Source organism: Girardinichthys multiradiatus, chromosome 19 (genome assembly GCF_021462225.1).
Source record: "Girardinichthys multiradiatus isolate DD_20200921_A chromosome 19, DD_fGirMul_XY1, whole genome shotgun sequence".
NCBI classification, from domain to species: Eukaryota; Metazoa; Chordata; class Actinopteri; order Cyprinodontiformes; family Goodeidae; genus Girardinichthys; species Girardinichthys multiradiatus.
This window is the reverse complement of record NC_061811.1, coordinates 35282868-35303272: the sequence shown is the minus strand read 5'-3', so window position 1 is coordinate 35303272 and position 20405 is coordinate 35282868. Positions and strand designations below refer to the sequence as shown.

The 20405-nt window shown below is 40.1% G+C and overlaps 1 protein-coding gene across 1 annotated transcript; it reads left to right on the top strand.

The window, feature by feature from the left end:
• Positions 1-11825: 11825 nt before the first annotated feature.
• ahsa1b (AHA1, activator of heat shock protein ATPase homolog 1b) lies at positions 11826-20370 on the top strand. Its single transcript, XM_047346132.1, has 9 exons — positions 11826-12166; positions 13818-14008; positions 16695-16777; positions 16870-16987; positions 17200-17291; positions 17372-17500; positions 17710-17811; positions 17948-17999; positions 19593-20370. Exons 1-9 carry the CDS (start codon positions 12087-12089, stop codon positions 19763-19765), a joined length of 1020 nt encoding a protein of 339 aa, XP_047202088.1. The 5' UTR covers positions 11826-12086; the 3' UTR covers positions 19766-20370.
• Positions 20371-20405: the final 35 nt, after the last annotated feature.

Below are 20405 nucleotides of genomic sequence, written 5' to 3'. Positions count from 1 at the left end.
GTGCTTCTACTGTGACTAACTGCATGTGCTTTCTTTCATACTCTAGTCTTGAAAACTGGCTCAGAATTCATCTGCTTAACTGTCTTTCTCTCCTAGATGAAGCTTCTAAAGGAGCTACTACGATCAATGTTTTATTTTTATTTTTCTTTCACATATAAAGTTCTCGTAGATCAGTGCTTTTGTGTTCATTTGCGTGTGTGCTCTGTTCTCTCAAACCCCCAGTTGGTTTGAATGGATATCTAATGGCCGCTCACACTGAGCCTGGTTCTGCTGGAGGTTTCTTCGTGTTAAAAGGGAGTTTTCCTCTTCAGTGTCACTACATGCATGCACAGTATGAGGAATTGCTGCAAAGTCAATGCAAGCGACTGTCCACTGTTGCTACATGCTCATCCAGCAGGCGTGAATGCTGTATATCACTGACTTGATGCAATCTGCTGGATTTCCTTAGAAAACTTTTTAACCAATTTGAATAATAAATTTAATTTGAATGCATTGTTTGATAATTAGGATCAATTGGAATATATGAACCTGACTTGAAATCTGTATGATTTGATTGAATTGACTTTGTAAAGTGCCTTGAGATGACTGTGTTGTGAATTGGCACAATATACTGAATTGAAAATTAATTGGGGCTGCACAGTGGTAGCACTGGCGACCTCTCTAAGGTGTACCCTGCCTCTCCAGGGTGTACCCTTCCTCTCGCCCGTATACTGCTGGAGATAGGCACCAGTTCCCCGTGACCCAGTATGGAAGAGGCAGGTATAGAAAATAGATGGATGAAATTGAATTGAAAATACATCTGAACCATCTTAGCTGAAGTTTTGGAGCACATGGGTTTTGCATGGTCCTCTAGACCACAGAGGAAACAAATTATCTTTCTTGATATTTTTAATGATCTGGCAGCTGGATGATTTTATCCACAGGGGCCTTTTCCCCTGATGCTGCTGGCTCTTCTGGGGTAAGTCTGAGCTTACTTGGTTCCTTCCTTTGACATCTTTCATACACTAACCTCCTCTGCCAACTCCTAAACCTAATGTGTGAAATCCATAATATCGTTGCTAGGTTTAAATAATGAAATAAATTAATTAAATTATTAAAGAATGGGTTTAACTGCCAAACAATACAGCTACAAAAATTAAGTCAGTATGTGGACCCATGTGTTCCTGAGGCCACCTTAATGTATTATAAGCGGCCAGTCAAAGTTCATTTTCAAATCCAATTGAGAACATGTGGCAGGACTTTATAATCGCTGTTCAGATACTCTGTAGATCCAATCTGAGCTTGAGCCATTTTTCAAAAAACTTTTGTGTCTCTAAATGTACAAAATCTTTAAGGACATGCGAAGGCACTGTGTGGTCACTTCAGAGGAGTATACCTGTACAGTTTTAAGGTAAAAGTGTTCCAAGCTATACAAGGCTGCTTTCATAAAAATGAAAGTTATACCCTTAAGAGTAAATTGGTGATAACAATTTTGACTGAGGGCTGCAGACATTGTGGTCTCCTTTTTAGACCACTTAGGGTTAGTTGTGCCTCTGCATTACAATCACAGGCCTGATAACATGGATGACAATACCCCAGCTCATTGAGGTCACATCAGAAAAGACATACAGAAACCAAAGTTTAAGATGAAAGGGACACTTAAAATTATTTTTTCGTGAAATAAAAATGAACCAAAAAAGAGCACATTGTAAAAATACTTGAGAGATTTGGTATGTCTTTTTTTTTTCTAAAGAGATTTGGTATGTCTGAATGTGGCACTCCAATGAACTCCCCAAATACAGACAGCATATTAAGTGTCCCACCAGAGACAAAAACACACTGGGCCATTGTTACACAGCTTTAAAGGACTCATATCATGCTGTTACCAGGGCTGCTCTGGGTTTTCCGGATCATTATCTAATCCACCTCATCCCAACCTACAGACAGAAACTAAGCGCTTCCAAACCCAAGGTTCACACTGTTAAGAAGTGGACTGAGGAATCAAAGCAGATGCTACAGGCCTGCTTTGAATGCAGAGACTGGACTGTTTTTGAAACTTCAGCCACTGACCTAAACCAACTAACTGATGTGGTGACATCATACATCAGTTTCTGTGAGGACATGTGTGTGCAGACCAAGACCTTCTGCACCTTTGGGAACAATAAGCCATGGTTTACTCCACACCTCAGGAATCTGCACAAGGACAAGGAAGAAGCTCACAGCAGTGGAGATTGGGCTAACAAAGACTAACAAAGGAGATCAAAGCAGCCAAGAGAAGCTACAGTAAGAAGCTTAAGAACAGCCTTTCTACTGGTAACACTTCAGCTGTATGGACCGGTCTGAGAAACCTGACTGCCTACAGGAGCCACCCCACCCATCCTGAACAGAGTCGTCTCCTGGCCAACCGTCTGAATGGCTTCTACTGCAGACATGACAAGAAGCCATTCACACCTCAAATCATCCCCACCACATCCCATTCAGGAACAAGTTCTTCCCACAAAGCTACCAACCCCCTACCTTCAGATCCTCTGCCTGCACTAAAGATCTCCGAGGAAGATGTAAATAGGCTCTTTCAGCGCATGAAAACAAAGAAAGCTGGAGGACCTGATAACGCCTCCCCATCATGCCTGAAAGCCTGTGCAAATCAACTATCTCCGATCTTCACAAGGATCTTCATCAAGTCACTGGAGAAATGTGAGGTCCCCTCCTGCCTCAAACAATCCACCATCATCCCGGTGCCCAAGAAACCCACCATCCTAGGATTAAATGACTACAGGCCTGTAGCCCTGACGTCTGTGGTCGTGAAATCCTTTGAGCGGCTGGTGTTGAAGCACCTGAAAGATATCACAGGCCCCCTGTTGGACCCCCTGCAGTTTGCTTACCGAGCAAACAGGTCGGCAGATGACGCTGTCAACTTAGGTCTACACTTCATCCTGCAACACCTCGACCACCCAGGGACGTACGCCAAGATCCTGTTTGTAGACTTCAGCTCAGCCTTCAACACCATCATACCAGACATCCTCCACCAGAAGCTCACCCAGCTCAACGTCCCAGCCTCCACCTGTCAGTGGATTAACAGCTTCCTGACGGACCGACGGCAGCAGGTGACACTGGGGAGCATCTTCTCCCGAACCAGATCAATAAGTACTGGTGCCCCCCAGGGGTGTGTTCTATCCCCACTCCTCTTCTCCCTGTACACAAATGACTGCACCTCATCAGACTCGTCCGTGAAACTCCTTAAGTTTGCAGATGACACCACTGTCATCGGACTGATCCAGGACGGTGATGAGTATGCATACAGACAGCAGGTGGATCGGCTGGTACACTGGTGCAGTCAGAACTACCTTGAACTCAACCCACTCAAGACTGTGGAAATGGTGGTGGACTTTCGGAGAACATCACCCCCCTCACCATCCTCAACAACACTGTATCGGCCGTGGACCACTTCAGGTTCTTAGGAACCACCATCTCTGAGGACCTGAGATGGTCTTCACACATAGACACCGTTCGAAAGAAGGCTCAGCAGAGACTGTACTTCCTGAGGCAACTCAAGAAGTTCATCCAGGACTTATACAGGTCTAGGGTCAGGAAAAGAGCTGCTAAAATCTCTGCAGACCCCACACACCCTGCACATAAACTGTTCAGAGCTTTACCTTCAGGCCACCGTTACAGAGCACTGTTCATTAAACCAGCCGCCACAGAGACAGTTTCTTCCCCCAGGCTGTTTCTCTCCTGAACATTCAATAGAGTACAAAACAACAGCATACAGATGTTGCAAATGCACCTTTTTATTATATATGTGTATATTGTACATTGTAAATATGTATATTCTGTAATACAAAAGCAAAACCAAAGAGCAAAGTGTACCGGAGTCAAATTCCTTGTTTGTATGTACGAACTTGGCAATAAAGCTGATTCTGATTCTGATAGATGTGGCAAAGATGCAAACATGTTATTAACTATCACTTCGTTAGATCTGCACTTGATGATGGAAAGATAACCATTGTGTGTTGCTCAATATCAGATATGGTTACAGACATTTTCACCAAATCCGCCACAAAGTTAAAACTTGGAAAATGCATGTGCTACAAGTATAGAATGTTAAAAGAAATAATTTTAAAGTTAAGAGCAAAATGTGTTAAATATGAATTGTACAGTGAGAAAACAAATGGAGGTGTTAACTTATGTATGCAAATATATTTCTCTGTTAATGTGTGCTTTTCGCTGACGTCATTCTGCGATTACCAAATAAAGAGAGAGGTGGTTGTCCCCCGTGGTTCAACTGAATAATGCAGTAGTGTCTAATTTTCTCTGACTTTTCCTTGCCCTTATGATGACAATGACAACATAAGGAGAGGCTGATGGAGGGTACCTCAAAGTGTCTTCCCTGCACTACAATCCTATAGAAACCTTATAGAATCAACCGAGTTAACTCCCACCCCTGGACGTCAATCGCCTGAGTGGAGCTTGTCAAGAAGAGTGGAATAACAGTCCTCCGCAGACTGTAACTTGACTTGCTAACAGCAGGGGGTGTCATTGCTAAACTGTAACTGATGCTCAGGAACACATGACAATTTATTAGGACATTGGCATTTTTGTTGTTGTATATCCACCACTGTTGGTAACTTTTTTAAATAGTTTGAGATGAAGAAATTGCCATTGCATACATCTACTGAAATGTCTGTACCTTAATCACTGTGGCGACAGTGGTAGGGGTCTGTCCTGTAACCGATGGGTTGACAGTTCAAACCCCCGCTCTGCCCATCTCAGTCGTTGTGTCCTTGGGCAGGCAGGACACTTCACCCGCCATCTCTGCTGATGGTGGTCAGAGGGTTTGCACTGATTTATGGCACCCTCATTTCTATCAGTCTGCCCCAGGGCAGCTGTGGCTACATTGTAGTCTACCATTGTTACTGTGTGGTTGGGTGACTGATTGTAGTGTAAAGTGTTTTGGGGTCTTCGGACTAAATAAAGAGCTATTCAAGAGTAGGCCATTTACCATCATAAAATATAGATGTATCATGAATTTTCACATAAATGTCACCAAAAACACAAGTATCTTAAACCTTATGTGAGTATAACAGAAAGCATAATCTTTTTTATTAATTGTGAACACCACTCTGTACACACAAACAAGGGGCATACATTGGTATCGTGTGTTTTGACCTGGTATTGAACCATTGTGCTCAAATACCCCGACCCACGTCTATTGCGTGGATGTGACCCTGAACTTGAGATTGATCTCGGCTGAGTTAAAGTTTGCTATCCAGGAAGGTAGATACTGATATCCTTTGTTGACTTGATTTGGTTAGACCTATCTTCAAGGTTGGATGGGATAGTAACCACAGTTTGACAAGGAGGCCCCTAAACCGAGAAGCCCATTATCCACAAGCCAAAACAACAAAGCTAACATCCCTTTTAAATTGCCTAGGATAGATCATTTGTACATTGCTCATTTCAGACATGTTTTAGAGTTAACTAATGATACATTTATACCATTGGACAGATTGGACAAAAATAACAGATAGGGGGAAAATAATCCAGAATATGACAATTCTCAATAAATTCTAGAAATGTCCCTATTTTTTTGATTTACTCACTTTATCTGGCAGCTTTGTCTGGTATACCGACTTGAAATGGAAGAAAGTCCAAAGTTGTATTTTTTCTGCTTACAACCAGCCATTGAAAATTGATAATAATTTGTTAAGTTTATTTGCAAACAGTTACAACTGTGCATGAAATATGTTCCCAACACAGAAACAAGCAGCAAAAATGATGTAACTGTTAGCAATAAACTATGAACATTACGATCTATGAATCTATGAAGATTATTTTAACAGAAACTACATTGGCAAGTTGGCTTTTTTGTTATAAAAAATTATTTAAATTTTGCTGCCAAGACAAAATATAGAAGGATAACAAATAAGATACCAAAAGCAACCTTTACTTTCCTTGGAAACTTTTTTCTATCACTAGAGGGGATTCTACACTAGACAGTACCTGTGATGTAAATTGGCAAATGCATTATTTTACAGAGCTGCAACATAAAGCAGTTGTTAACACTGTTCCCTTGCAGCAAGAAGGTCCTGAGTTTGGATCGCAGCAAGGCTCTCGTTGTCCTGCTTCCTCCCACAGTCCAAAAATACGAGTGATAAGTTAATTGGTCTTTCTAAGTTGCCCTATTAGGTATAACTGGATGTGTGAGTGGTTGATCCTTCTAAGTGTCTCTGTGTTGCTACATAATAGATTTGTCCAGGATGTACCTACTTCTCGTTAGATGATCCTAACCTGGGGATTAAGTGGGATATTTAGCAGCGAGCAGACAGACATTAAACGTAGCGGTGCTCGTTTTAAATGCTGGCCGTTCATTAAAGCCTTGAGCTCTGAGGGGAGAGAAGCAAAGCAAGAGCATTGAGGCTCCAGCATAGCAGAACAGTTCAGAAACAATTTGGAATGAGGGGAAAATAGCTACATTTATAAACAGATTAAGTCGTGTTTTAGACTGCCTATTGGTAGCGGATCTGGTCTTTGTTTGCTTGGGAATTGTTGCAGCCGTAACTAGTTCTGGATGACGGCTTCATAGCAGACAGCCGTTCTTCCCTCTTCATGGTACTGCGTACCGGCGCAGAATCTTTTAGGGGTACACAGTACCAGACCGTACCGGCTCACTTTCACCCCTGTATATATATATATATACAGGAACCTCTGGAGATCATTGTGCAAAGAAGGATTCTTCATAAAATGAAGAACATTATGGAGAACCCCGAGCATCCTCTTCATGAGACTGTCCTACAACAACAGTGTCTTCAGTCAGAGGCTTCTTCAGATCTGCTATAAGACGGAGCGCTACAGGAGATCCTTCCTGCCCACAGCCATCAGCATCTACAACGACTCTTTGAAGAAACCTTCATAATGAGCTACAACAATATTTAATTTCCCTTTGGGATAAATAAAGTATTTTTGAATTGAATTGAATTGAATTGAATATGTTATACAGCTTAGACCAGACATTTACATAATTTGTATAAAAAGACACAACACCTTTTTGAATCACAATGACCTTGAACTCAACTTGTCTTGTGTTAAGTCAGTAAGGATTCTCAAAATGATTTCTGTTTGCTAGTTGCTACTGCTATATTGTGGGAGAGATTTTTTTTAAACTTTCTTCTAAATCAGCAATTTACTTTCATTTACGTAGCGCTCCTCCTGACAGAACTGGTGTAGCCGAGTGAGGTGTGTGAGCCACCTTACTTGCACACAGCTTTTTTGCACTGCTAACAAATATTTCAGGGGACTGAGATCAGGGCTTTACAGCAGTTACTCTAAAACACTGACTTTGTTATTCTTAAACCACAGTGTAACTTACTTAGCAGTATACGTAGGTGCATTGTTCATTTAGAAGACCCTTTGTGGCCATTGTTTATCTTCCTGAATGATGTCTTGGGATGTTGCTTTAAGAGTTTCCTATAATGTTCTTTCCTCACGAGGCCATTTTTTTTCTCAAGTGCAGAAAAGCAAAAAACACCAACTGAATAAGATGCTGCAGCCCTAGTACCCCATAGTTTAAATGGTGTTCTCAGGCTTGCAAGCTTCACTCTTTTTTCTCCAAATGTAATAAATGTTTCACTGTTTCTACTTGAGCACTTCAATGTTTTCATAAGGTCACAGGAAATATCTTCAAAATTAAGGCATTTGTCCCTTACTGAATTTCTAAACTGTAATATGGTTTTTCATTTTGCTTTTCTACTAATTGGTTCTTCCTCAATTACTAGCCTTTGAGCTCATGTCATTTAGTACTTGTTTCACTTGGGAAAACAACATTCGCTTACCAGCTTCATCCAACATCTTCACAAATTCTTTTGCTTTTGTTCCTGGGTTGTTACACAAATTTCACACAAAAAAACACCTTTATCTCTGGGACATAGAGCCGTCTCTTTCTTAATTGCTATGAGGAGTGGACATTCCGATAGCATCTGGAAATCGTACCTAAGGACAAAGATAACTTGTGGAGTCCTACAATTCTCTTCCTGATATTTTGACTGAATTTTTTTATTTTTTTATGATTGCACACAATGAGTTTGAGGTACAGTCTTAAAATATATTCACATATGTGCCTAATTTCCATCCATCCATACTCCCTTCTCTGTGCAGGGTCACAGTGGAACTTGTGTCATCATTCAGTTTAGGACCGGACATAAATGAAAGGCAGAGACATACACAAGTGAAAATTACTTCTTTAAAAAATAAAAAAACTTGGTGAACAAAATGGTGAACGTGAAGAATGGACATGAAACAGAGAAAATGAAACAAGCATGGAAACAGACATGCAAACAGGAGAATCCAGCAAAGAATAAGGACAACCAATGACTTTATATACAGACGAAGGGTGGAGAAACCAGATGAGCTAATCAGAGGAAATGAGTTGCAGCCGAGGCAGAGAGGAAGTACAGAGCAGCTGAAGGAAGGAGACTAATTGACCAGGAAGAAGCAGAAAAGAGATGCGGGGTACACTCTAAATAGGTTGGCAGTCCATCACAAGACTAATGTCAGACAATGTGAAAAAAGCTATGTGTCTTTTTATACAGAGTATCTGGTATAAGCTGTATATTGATGATTGATTGATTGATTACTTTATTCAACAGACTCATGGTCCACAAGAAAACAACAACAAGACATATAAAAAAGAAAAGAGAGAAAAAAAAATTATAAAAGACTTGCATACCAATGTTTCCACAGAGCTGACTGGTATCTTAGCACACTAAGAGAGATGAGCATTTATGCTCTGCAGTTGTAATTATGTCCTGCTTTCGGATATACAGTTCTGTGAAAAAAATGTCTTGTTTTCTTTTTTTTTTTTTGTCCACCTGGACATCAAACACATTTTAATATCAGAGAATTTAATATCAGACAAAGATAGCCTGAGGAAATAGAAAAAACTGTTTTCAAAATATGATTTCATATATCAGGAAAAAAGCTAACCAAAATAACCTGGCCCGTTGTGGAAAAGTAATTATCCCCTGAACCTTTCAACTGATTCTGCCACCCTTGGCAGCAACAATTGACATTAAAGACTGGCCATACATTCTTTTTTATCATTTATAGTAGAGAGCAGAATTGGAAAGTAGTCCAGCTCATAAAGCAGTAAAACAATTCCAGAGCATTGCACTACCATCATGTTTAACTGTTATGAACCGATATCATGTCTTTTCCTGTAATGCTGTTAGTTTTAAGCCAGAAGGTTGCACTTTTGTCTCATTAGTCCACAGAATATACAGCTACATCTAAACAAATTTGAATATTGTGAAAAAGTTCATTTTTTTTGTCACTCATTTCAGAAAGTGAAACTCATATATTATGTAGATTCCTCACTCAGAGTGAAAATTCAAACCCTTTATTTCTTCAACTTTTCATGAGTATGGCTTACAGATTATGAAAACCCATTCAGTGTCTCATAAAATTAGAAAATTGCACAATATCTTTAAATAAGGATATTTTAAACAGACCACTCAGACTTCTGAAAAGTATGAACATTTCTTTACACTCAATACTTGGGTGTGGCTTCTTTTGCATGAATTACAAAGTGGCATGGCATGGATGCTATCAGCCTGTGGCACTGCTGATGTGTAATGGAAGCCCAGGTTGCTTTGATAGTGGCCTTCAGGTCATCTGCATTGTTGGGTCTGGTGTCTCTTGTATTCCTCTTGACAATACTCCATAGATTCTCTAGGGGACCCAGATCAGACGAGTTTCCTGGCCAATAAAGCACAGTGACACCATGGTCATTGAACCAGCTTTTGGTACTTCTGGTAGTGTGAGCATATGCCAAGACATTAATTTTTACAGAAAGCGCATACTGCAAAAAGCTATGTCTATGGGTCACTGAAAGACAGGCTCAAGTCTATCATCAATAAAAGAAGAACATGAAGTAGTTGGCAGCAATAGGCCCGCCCCCCAGGAAAGTGACACAGTTAAACAAAATACCAGGCCAGATGTTGCTTCTATGAAGAGGAAAAACAGAGAGGGAACATAAAGTTAAAAGTTGAAATAACAGAAAAGGCAAAATTGGAGAGTAGTATGAGAGTGTGTAGAGTGAGGAAAAGTAGTCATGTCCTCCAGCAGCATATAGCCTTCCGCAAAATAACTGCAGAAATAGCTCAGGATAACCTAAGCCACTCTAAATTTAAGCCTTATCTAAAATGATCGTTTTAAGCTTAGTCTTAAAAGTAGACAGGGTCTCTGCCTTATGGACCAAAACTGGGAGGGTTCCATAGGAAAGAATCCTCATAACAGAAAGATCTACCTCATATTCTACTTTTCCCTCCAATGCTTCCTCATTTACTGAGGAGGATGTAATCATGTTTGTGCAATATTGGCTAATAAAGATCTACTATAATGAAATTTTCTTTTAGGGGCAGAGTACTAGGTTAAAATAAATTAAGGTTTTTGAAAATGGTCAGACAGGACAGCGTTATGAGGAAATACTTTTAATTGTCCACTCAGTGCCATATGTCAGCACAAGGTTGAGAGTATGAAGAAAGGAGTGAGTAAGTGTGCGGATGTTTTCATCAAAGCCAATGAAATCTAATGCCCCTTTTCCATGGGCTCAACTTTGGCCAGCTGCACTCCACTGAGCTTGTTTTGCGACCGTTGCCATTACTGTCTTTTCCGGTCTGGTACTAGCCTTCTTGGTCCCTGCTCATCAGCAGGTCAATGCAGGGTCAAAATGTGACATAAACAGGCTGCTGTTCATTGATTGGCTATGAGCATGGTAAGCCATATGTTTGAAGGATGAGAAAGTGTTCGCTGAGGCAGTGGAGAGAGTGACAAGCCACAGATTTAACAGCACACTGCAGTACTGGGAAAAAGCTAAAAAACTCAAGAGCCACTACAAAAATACTAAGGACCACAATGGCAGGAGCAGGTCAAAGCCATGGTGGTGGTTCGAAATCATGTCATGCCATTTATGGCCATCGTCCAACAAGTTGTGGATGGGATGGTCCCTGCAACCCTTTAAAGAGGACGATGTGCGATGGTATTTATTTTACAGTGCACAGCACTTGACTCTGACGGCAGCCGTCAATGGAAACAAAACAGGTTTCATGCCAAGTAGAGCATGGTAGAGTGGAGTGGAGCCATGGGGTGTTGGAATTGTGAATGGAAAAGAGGCATGAGATAGCATTAATGGTTACATTTTGGAAATCAGTTTTAGTGTCAACATGAATGTTAAAATTCCCCCATTTTAATGAACTTATCAATATTAACATTAAATCAGATTAAACATCTGACAACTTATCTAAAAATTGAGAGAAAGGACTTGGTGGACGATAAAAAACAACAAACAAGTGGTTTTAGTGCTTTGCAATTTGGATAAGGAAAACTAAAATTAGATTTTCTCCAAACACATTTAGCTATTAATTGACCTGGAACTAATCAATAAATCTGGCTAAATGTTGGTTGCTACTCCTCCTCCTCGCCCAGTATTTCGAAGAAGGTGGAAATTTGAACAACTGGATTGAGTTGACTCATTTATATCAACATAATCTTCTTACTGAGAACAGGTTTCTGTGAGACAAAATAAATCAATATGATTATTACAAATCACGTTTTTGAAGATAATTCTCTTCCATAAACCAGATTTGTTTTATTTTTCTGTTCGGTCGGAGTCCTATTTATTTTTGATGAAATTTTAATGATTTTCTCCATTTCGATCAGTCTCGCAAAAAATTATGTAAGGCGAAGTACGAGAGATTGTAGTCACTGTCTCTGGAGCAAAAAACACTAAACACAGAATGTTGGTTCATGCTCTCATTCTGGAAGTAAGATATCGAGATAGTAGGCTGACAATTACTTTTAGGTAAAAATACAGCTAAAACACGGACGTCTTAAAGCTCATAAATACGACTTCCGGGGGACGGGGGGAATTTTTACCTCTTTCTACAAAGTTCCGTTTCGAGCATTTTCTATGTTCGGAGAATAAACGCAGGAGCACCGCCAGAGGTTTCTAGAAACTGCAGCGTGCATCCACCGGCAGACTGACAGTGAGACCTCCTGCTCAAGGCTACAATCAACGCTCGAAATTATAACAAAATTATTATTTATTTGCACACATGGCGAAGTGGGGAGAAGGGGACCCTCGTTGGATCGTGGAAGAGAGAGCTGATGCGACAAATGTCAACAATTGGCACTGGTGAGACAACATGAAAAGGGACTAACTGCCAGCTAGCTTGATGCTGTTGCTAACATCACGCTTCGAGGTCGTTTTTCTATTAAATTGTTTTTTTTGTCACGTTGTTGTAAACGGGACCGAATATCAGCCCCGCTACTTAACAAAGGCAAAATGTTTAATTAACCATTAACGCTAATCCCAACGTTGATCAAGTTAGCGTCACATGTAGCTACCGAGGCTTTGCGTTAGCGGTTACCACTCATACTTTTAAGCTACTATATAGCTATACCGCTTCTCATAATAATTTGGGAGATAACTCTAGCTGGCAGCGAGAGCGTATGTTTTATACAGCTTGGGGGCAATATTAGTTTTTCCTCACCCTTTCTGATGCGGATAAAACCCGTTAAGAAACGAGATTAAGCCCACTGCTTACCTACACTAGTTATCTTCAATAGATCAGCTTCCTCAACCTATTAAATAATTAGATTCCCTCTGTTAGCGAAATCCTTTCAAGTTATTCATGTCTATATAGAAGCACATCGTTGTTTTTAAATTAGTTTTTTGCAATTGGAATTAATATATCAATGAGAACTCGGAAAAAAACATTAACATAACCTTTCAATGATGCCAGGGTCAATGTCTGTAGGTCAAAAAAGTGTCAAACTGATGGGTGCTAAAAAGCTCTGCATGCCCGGAGTCTTAAAAGGTGTTGGGCGAAAAAGTGATCAGAAGGTTTTGCTGTGTATCATATGGGGTAAGAACACTGTCAAAAACAACGTGTATGTAAAGACGGAAATGTGTGCATATTAGTCAATAGTTTTGCATAAGTAAAATCCAAAAGAGGTATTGTACATTTTCTCTATAAGAATACAAAATAAAATGTTACAGCTTCAAGAAATTACAAATACAAAGTTCAAGTTTACAGTTGTGGTTTATTCTTTATGAATACAATATGCTATAACAGTTTGTGAATACGATTTATTTTCTATGAGAATACAAATTTACATCAGCGACTTGGCGTCACGTGATCTCAGGCTCAGAATATAGTGGGTGGAGTTATACAATGATGTACAGTAGATGGCAGTATGCACCTCTGAATTTATTGTGAACCGCCAGCAGAAGAAGAAGCAGCAGCAGCACTAGCGCTAAAAGAAGGGACCAAGAGCATATATTAACGACATTAAGACATTTTGTACCGTAGTTTCTTGGTCCGTTCTTTTGGCGTTAGTGCTGCTGCTTCTTCTTCTGCTGGCGGTTCGCAACAAATTCAGAGGTGCATACTGCCATCTACTGTACATCATTGTATAACTCCATCCACTATATTCTGAGCCTGAGATCACGTGACGCCAAGTCGCTGATGTAAATTCGTATTCTCATAGAAAAGAAATCGTATTCACAAACTGTTATAGCATATTGTATTCATAAAGAATAAACCACAACTGTAAACTTGAACTTTGTGTTTGTAATTTCTTGAAGCTGTAACATTTTATTTTGTATTCTTATAGAGAACATATACAATACCTCTTTTGGATTTTACTTATGCACAACTATTGACTAATATGCACACATTTCCATCTTTACATACACGTTGTTTTTGACAGCATTCTTGCCCCATAGTATCAGGTCTACAGTATGTCATTCTGATCACTGTTGTCTCTTCTGCACTTTTCAGGACTGAGAGAGATGCAACAAACTGGTCTTCAGATAAACTGACATCTCTGTTGCTTGGGCTGAGCGTGGAGGATGAAGAGGGAACGTGTGAAGTGACAGAAGTCAGCAAGTTGGACGGAGAGGCCTCGATTAACAACCGCAAGGGAAAACTTATTTTCTTTTACGAATGGAACCTTAAAGCAACCTGGACTGGTGAGTGGAAAGCAAAGTTTGAGCTCATTTGACCTAGCTGCTAGTATGACCAGAATGAAATTTACAGCTGCTCTGTTCATCTATAGAAGGTGAAAAAAATCATCACTTGTCCTTTATTATTCTGTCAAAAATAAGACAAATCCTAATAGATAACCTCAGTTTTTTTCCCCAAAGTATTTTGAATCATCCGTAGGAATAAAAAAAAAAGCAATACTGATGTGGAAAAAGGTTAATTTGATCCTGCCTTCTGAGGTTGCTCTTTCTACACACTCATGTCTCCTCCCTCACATTATCGGCCCTTTTTCTAGACTCTTGAGGACCCCCTGTAAAACTGTATTTTCAAAGTGAATGTCTCTACAAAGTTATCAATGAACTCTGTGACATTCGAAGCAAATTCTGACAGTCTCAGTAAAACGAAGGATCACTAATGCCGGTTCTTAATGAGTATCCTTTTGCTTTCTCCTCCCTCGGAGGTCTGGCAGGTGGCAAATCCTGATTTTCTTCAGTATGTTTTGCTATTTCAGCATCATCTGCCCAAACGGGTTGCCCCCTGAGTACTTTCAATTTGGAAATTTTGGCAGGCATGGCATAACATTTAGGCTCCACTGCTGTAGAGCCCTGTAAAGTAGCCTATACAGGTCCTTCTCAAAATATTAGCATATTGTGATAAAGTTCATTATTTTCCATAATGTCATGATGAAAATGTAACATTCATATATTTTAGATTCATTGCACACTAACTGAAATATTTCAGGTCTTTTATTGTCTTAATACGGATGATTTTGGCATACAGCTCATGAAAACCCAAAATACCTATCTCACAAAATTATCATATCATTAAAAGGGTCTCTAAACGAGCTATGAACCTAATCATCTGAATCAACGAGTTAACTCTAAACACCTGCAAAAGATTCCTGAGGCCTTTAAAACTCCCAGCCTGGTTCATCACTCAAAACCCCAATCATGGGTAAGACTGCCGACCTGACTGCTGTCCAGAAGGCCACTATTGACACCCTCAAGCAAGAGGGTAAGACACAGAAAGACATTTCTGAACGAATAGGCTGTTCCCAGAGTGCTGTATCAAGGCACCTCAGTGGGAAGTCTGTGGGAAGGAAAAAGTGTGGCAGAAAACGCTGCACAACGAGAAGAGGTGACCGGACCCTGAGGAAGATTGTGGAGAAGGGCCGATTCCAGACCTCGGGGGACCTGCGGAAGCAGTGGACTGAGTCTGGAGTAGAAACATCCAGAGCCACCGTGCACAGGCGTGTGCAGGAAATGGGCTACAGGTGCCGCATTCCCCAGGTCAAGCCACTTTTGAACCAGAAACAGCAGCAGAAGCGCCTGACCTGGGCTACAGAGAAGCAGCACTGGACTGTTGCTCAGTGGTCCAAAGTACTTTTTTCGGATGAAAGCAAATTCTTCATGTCATTTGGAAATCAAGGTGCCAGAGTCTAGAGGAAGACTGGGGAGAAGGAAATGCCAAAATGCCAGAAGTCCAGTGTCAAGTACCCACAGTCAGTGATGGTCTGGGGTGCCGTGTCAGCTGCTGGTGTTGGTCCACTGTGTTTTATCAAGGGCAGGGTCAATGCAGCTAGCTATCAGGAGATTTTGGAGCACTTCATGCTTCCATCTGCTGAAAAGCTTTATGGAGATGAAGATTTCATTTTTCAGCACGACCTGGCACCTGCTCACAGTGCCAAAACCACTGGTAAATGGTTTACTGACCATGGTATCACTGTGCTCAATTGGCCTGCCAACTCTCCTGACCTGAACCCCATAGAGAATCTGTGGGATATTGTGAAGAGAACGTTGAGAGACTCAAGACCCAACACTCTGGATGAGCTAAAGGCTGCTATCGAAGCATCCTGGGCCTCCATAAGACCTCAGCAGTGCCACAGGCTGATTGCCTCCATGCCACTTATCCAGCAAGAGAACAAAGGGATGATGTGTCACCACATTTTATTGATGCCAATAAACTGTAACGAAGCACAATGTTTAAATTGGTTCAGCTTTCATTCCGTTTACAGGTGGTTAAAAAATATTGGTCTAGTGATGGTAATATGTTTGTAAATAAGGTCACATATTTTACTTTGAGCACACTGCTTGACTAATACTAATACTGATTACAGTCACACTGTCTATTTCTACATTTTCCACCACTTCTCTATCAATTGTATCTGTCTTGCTAATGTTGTTTCCATAAGACTTGACAATAAAAGACTTGAAATATTTCAGTTAGTGTGCAATGAATCTAAAATATATGAATGTTAAATTTTCATCATGACATTATGGAAAATAATGAACTTTATCACAATATGCAAATATTTTGAGAAGGACCTGTATACAAATCTAGTTATCCACTGTGCTGACCACTGTGGATGAAGGTTTGAGGTCCTGTTTGCTGCTGACTCAGGTCTAAGTACGCTTCTACAACGAAGTGCTCATTTTCTCCCGTTTTATAAGCAGAAACACGCTGTTGAGTTTCAAAGAACATATCGCCAACTAGTGGCGTGTCGGGGGAATTACACCATTTTCACATCACTGCTGTTGCTGTGTGAATTTAGATGTGTTAACAGAAACAGGAATGGATTGATATTGTGTAAACAGAGCCTTAGCTCTGTGTTGACTAACTACAGGAAGATTAGCCTAAATCTTTGTTGAAATGTTTTTTTGTTTTTTTAAACAGGGAAGTCAAAAACCGGAGTAAAATACAAAGGTTCAATCGATGTTCCAAACTTGTCTGATGAGAATGACATGGAGGATCTTGATGTGAGTTACACCTCCACATTTGTGTTCAATGATCCCAACTGTGTGGGTGAGAATTGCTGCACTGACGTATGTCCTGTTATCTGTTTCTTCAGATTTCCGTTGCGTTGAACAAAGATGAATCTGACACACCCCTGGTCAACCTGATGAAGACTAAAGGAGCTGAGAAAATCCGCGAGGCACTAGGGAGTTATGTTGAGTTTTTAAAATCAGGTTCGTAATGATCAGGAAAACCTCTGACACCGTTTGCGATACAAGTAAATTAAAACTATAAATTACTAAGCAGGTAAAAATGTTTGGACACTCCGATTTGTTTAGTAATTGTTAAACAATCTTGTTCTACAGACATGGTTGCATTGTCCTAGAAGTTCTTTGTTGTGAGGAAGATGGGATTCTTATTTATCGATTTGTTTTTAAAATTGCAGAATTCACACAAGGGATGATCCTGCCTACCGCTAATGGTGTAGCCAAGCCTCAGTCAGCTTCTCAGTCCAAAGCCAAGCTGGATAAAACTCAGGTTTGTGGTAAAGATGGATGAACTTTTAGATGAGCCTATTTGGATTGAAAAGTGTTTTTCATTTTGTTTTGGTGGAACAGGTTTCCTCAGGAAGCACCACAGCAGCTCCTGTCAACACGGGTGTAAAAATCCCCACCTGTAAATTCACCATCAAAGATACATTTCTCACCTCACCAACTGAACTCTACAGAGTCTTTCTCAACCAGGAGGTGAGTCTGTCATGCTGCTGTTTTATCCATTTATCAGATTAGCTTCTGCTTACATTTTCCTATCTACAAATGCTCACCTCACTCTCAACAACAAATGTTACTGGACAAGTTGAGAAGCAGTGGTGTAGAATCAGTTAATTCTGCATTATCGGACAGAGTTTTAGTTTCAGGCTGTCATGTCACAGCTTTGGTATCTTTTGGGTATGCAGATGGTTCAGGCGTTCACACGCAGTCCTGCCACAGTGGAGGGAGAGAGGGGTGGAAGGTTTCGCCTGCTAGAAGGAAATGTCTTTGGAGAATTCACAGAGCTGGTGAGGGTGACATTTCTATAAATATTAACCATGTGCTCAAAACATTAATCAGAACTCCGATTTTTATTTTTTCCGTTTGTTGCATAAAATATGTACAAAATGGATGAATGCTAACAATAAATCCTCTTGCCATCAGGTACCAGACGAGAAAATAGTTATGAAGTGGAGGTTTAACAACTGGCCCTGTGGTAAGTATTTGTTCTCAGGTAAAGGAATGCTTTCAGAGCAGAGAACAGTACCTTGGGGAAGTATTTACACCCCTGGAACTGTTCCACATTACAACCAAAACTTCATTGTATTTTATGGGGATTGTATGTAATATACCAACATCAAGCAGAATTTTATTTTTTTCCAAAAAGTCTTTTACAAATAAAAGAAATTCAGATCCCCTGGGTCAATACTATGTAAAACCACCTCTCGGTCCAATTATACACCATACAAGGCATATTTTTCAAAATAGCTCAAGCTCAGTCAGATTTGAAAGAGCGCATCACTAGTCAATTTTCAAGTCTTGAGTCACATTCTCAAATGGATTTAGATCTGAACTTTAACTGGGCCATTCTTGCACCTAAAATACTTTGATCAGAACGATGTCATTGGAGCTTTGACTGTATGTTTAGGATCGTTATCCTGCTGGAAGGTCCACCTCAACTGTCTCTAACAGGTTATATTTCATGGATTTGCCTGCGTTAGGCACCTTACACCTTTCCAATAGCTCCGAACAGCATCCCTACAGCATGATGCTGCCACCACCATGGTGGCTTTCCTGTGTATTTGATGTAAGTGGAGTGGATACACGGAGATATTAAAAGAATTAGGTAACTTGTGAAGACAATGGTGCATGTTCCCGTGGATTGTAGTCGGTGGCATTAGAGTAAAAGGGGCTAACTTTTTTTATGTTTATTTGTAAAACATTTCGAAAACTATGCATCTTTGTCCTTCCACTACTAATTTATGTGCTACTTTGTGTTAGTCTCTCATAAAATCCCAACACAATCCATTAAAGTTTGTGGTTGTAACGTGACATGTGGAAACACTAAAGTAGAATGAATGCTACTGCAGCTAGTTTGCATCTCCAGAAGTTATTGAAAAACTGCAGAACAGTGGCTGTTTATCTAGTTTCATGACACTTTTGTGGAAACATTTAGGAGTAACTGTACATCTCTTCGTACCGAGATTCTTTGGTTGAACGCTTTTGGTCCGGCATGCATATGCGCAGAATACAGTGTTGGGTTGAACACCTGTTGTAAACCTGTAGAACGATATGTGTGGAACTAAAGTGTCATCTTAAACGTTACACCATGTAAATACGATTTTTTTTAAAGGCACTAAAAGAGTATGAGGCCCCTCTGCTATCAGTAAACTCTATTTTGGGAACATTAAATGTTCTCACCCAGCTGAGAGAAAGAGAGCTGGACCAATCCAAAGTTTTATGGCAGCATTTTCTAACAGAAGGAAGCTACGTAGCTCGCTCCACTCAGCTCAATTACTCACCTGTCAGGCCGATTGGAGAAACCTTTATAGCTGCAAGTATGCAACCTTACACTAGTAAGGGAGTGTCCCGCCCTTAAACTGTTGTCTTTATTTCAAAACAACTCCAACCTGATAAAAGAAATTGTACCTATTAAATGTCAAACTGGTCTTTCTTTTCTTTTGGGTTTAAAAATGAAAATTGATTTCCCAGTAGTATGAAAATCATGACATTCTTGTCTTTCTAACAAAAGATAATTTAATTAAATCTTTGGACTTAATTTGAAATTGATAAGTTTTCTGCACCACAGAACATTACGCAACCATCACCCTGATGTTCTTGGACCGGAGCAGTGAGACGGAGCTGAAAGTGGAGTGTAGAGGCGTCCCCAACAGTGAAGAGGAACAGACAAAAGGCGGCTGGAAGAGATACTACTTTGAGGCTATTAAACAGACTTTTGGTTATGGAGCGCGACTTTTCTGAAGATGCTGTACTTTAATAACTTGTTCTCCTTTTTGAAAATCTGTTGGAAGTTTTTTTTTCTCTGGCACAGAACAGTTTTACACTCGTAGGACGAGTTAAACATGACTCTGTCACTGTATGTGTAAATCTCTTAATTCCTGGAAATATTTAATTCTTGAAATTTCTCCGTCAGTGTTTGGCTCGGTTCTTCAAAAGAGCGTAAATGGACTGCCTTTTAGGGCTGGATGAAAATGTACTGGATAAAGCAGAATAGTGAACCACTAAGAATTGGCACCGACTTCAATTACAAAGAAGCCAAAACACTTTAAAACCGAGTGCTTAATTTTGTACTTATTTTATCTATTTTGACTCATTGTAGTAAAGATGATTTCAACTAAGATGCATGTCTCATGTAAAAATGTTAGGGGGGAAGGATTTGGAGCTCAGATGCTCTGTATTATGGCCTCATTTACATTACAGTACCAGCATCAGACAGACTTGAAGCTGGAACATTAAAGCAAATATTTGTCAGTGTCAGTTTTTTTCTATGCTGGTAGGAACTGCAGTTGTTTTGCTATACATGGCAACAAAATGTAAATATGCAGTAAAATACTCTAAGAACAGAATTCCTCTATTTATTCTTCAATTCACCCCATCACCA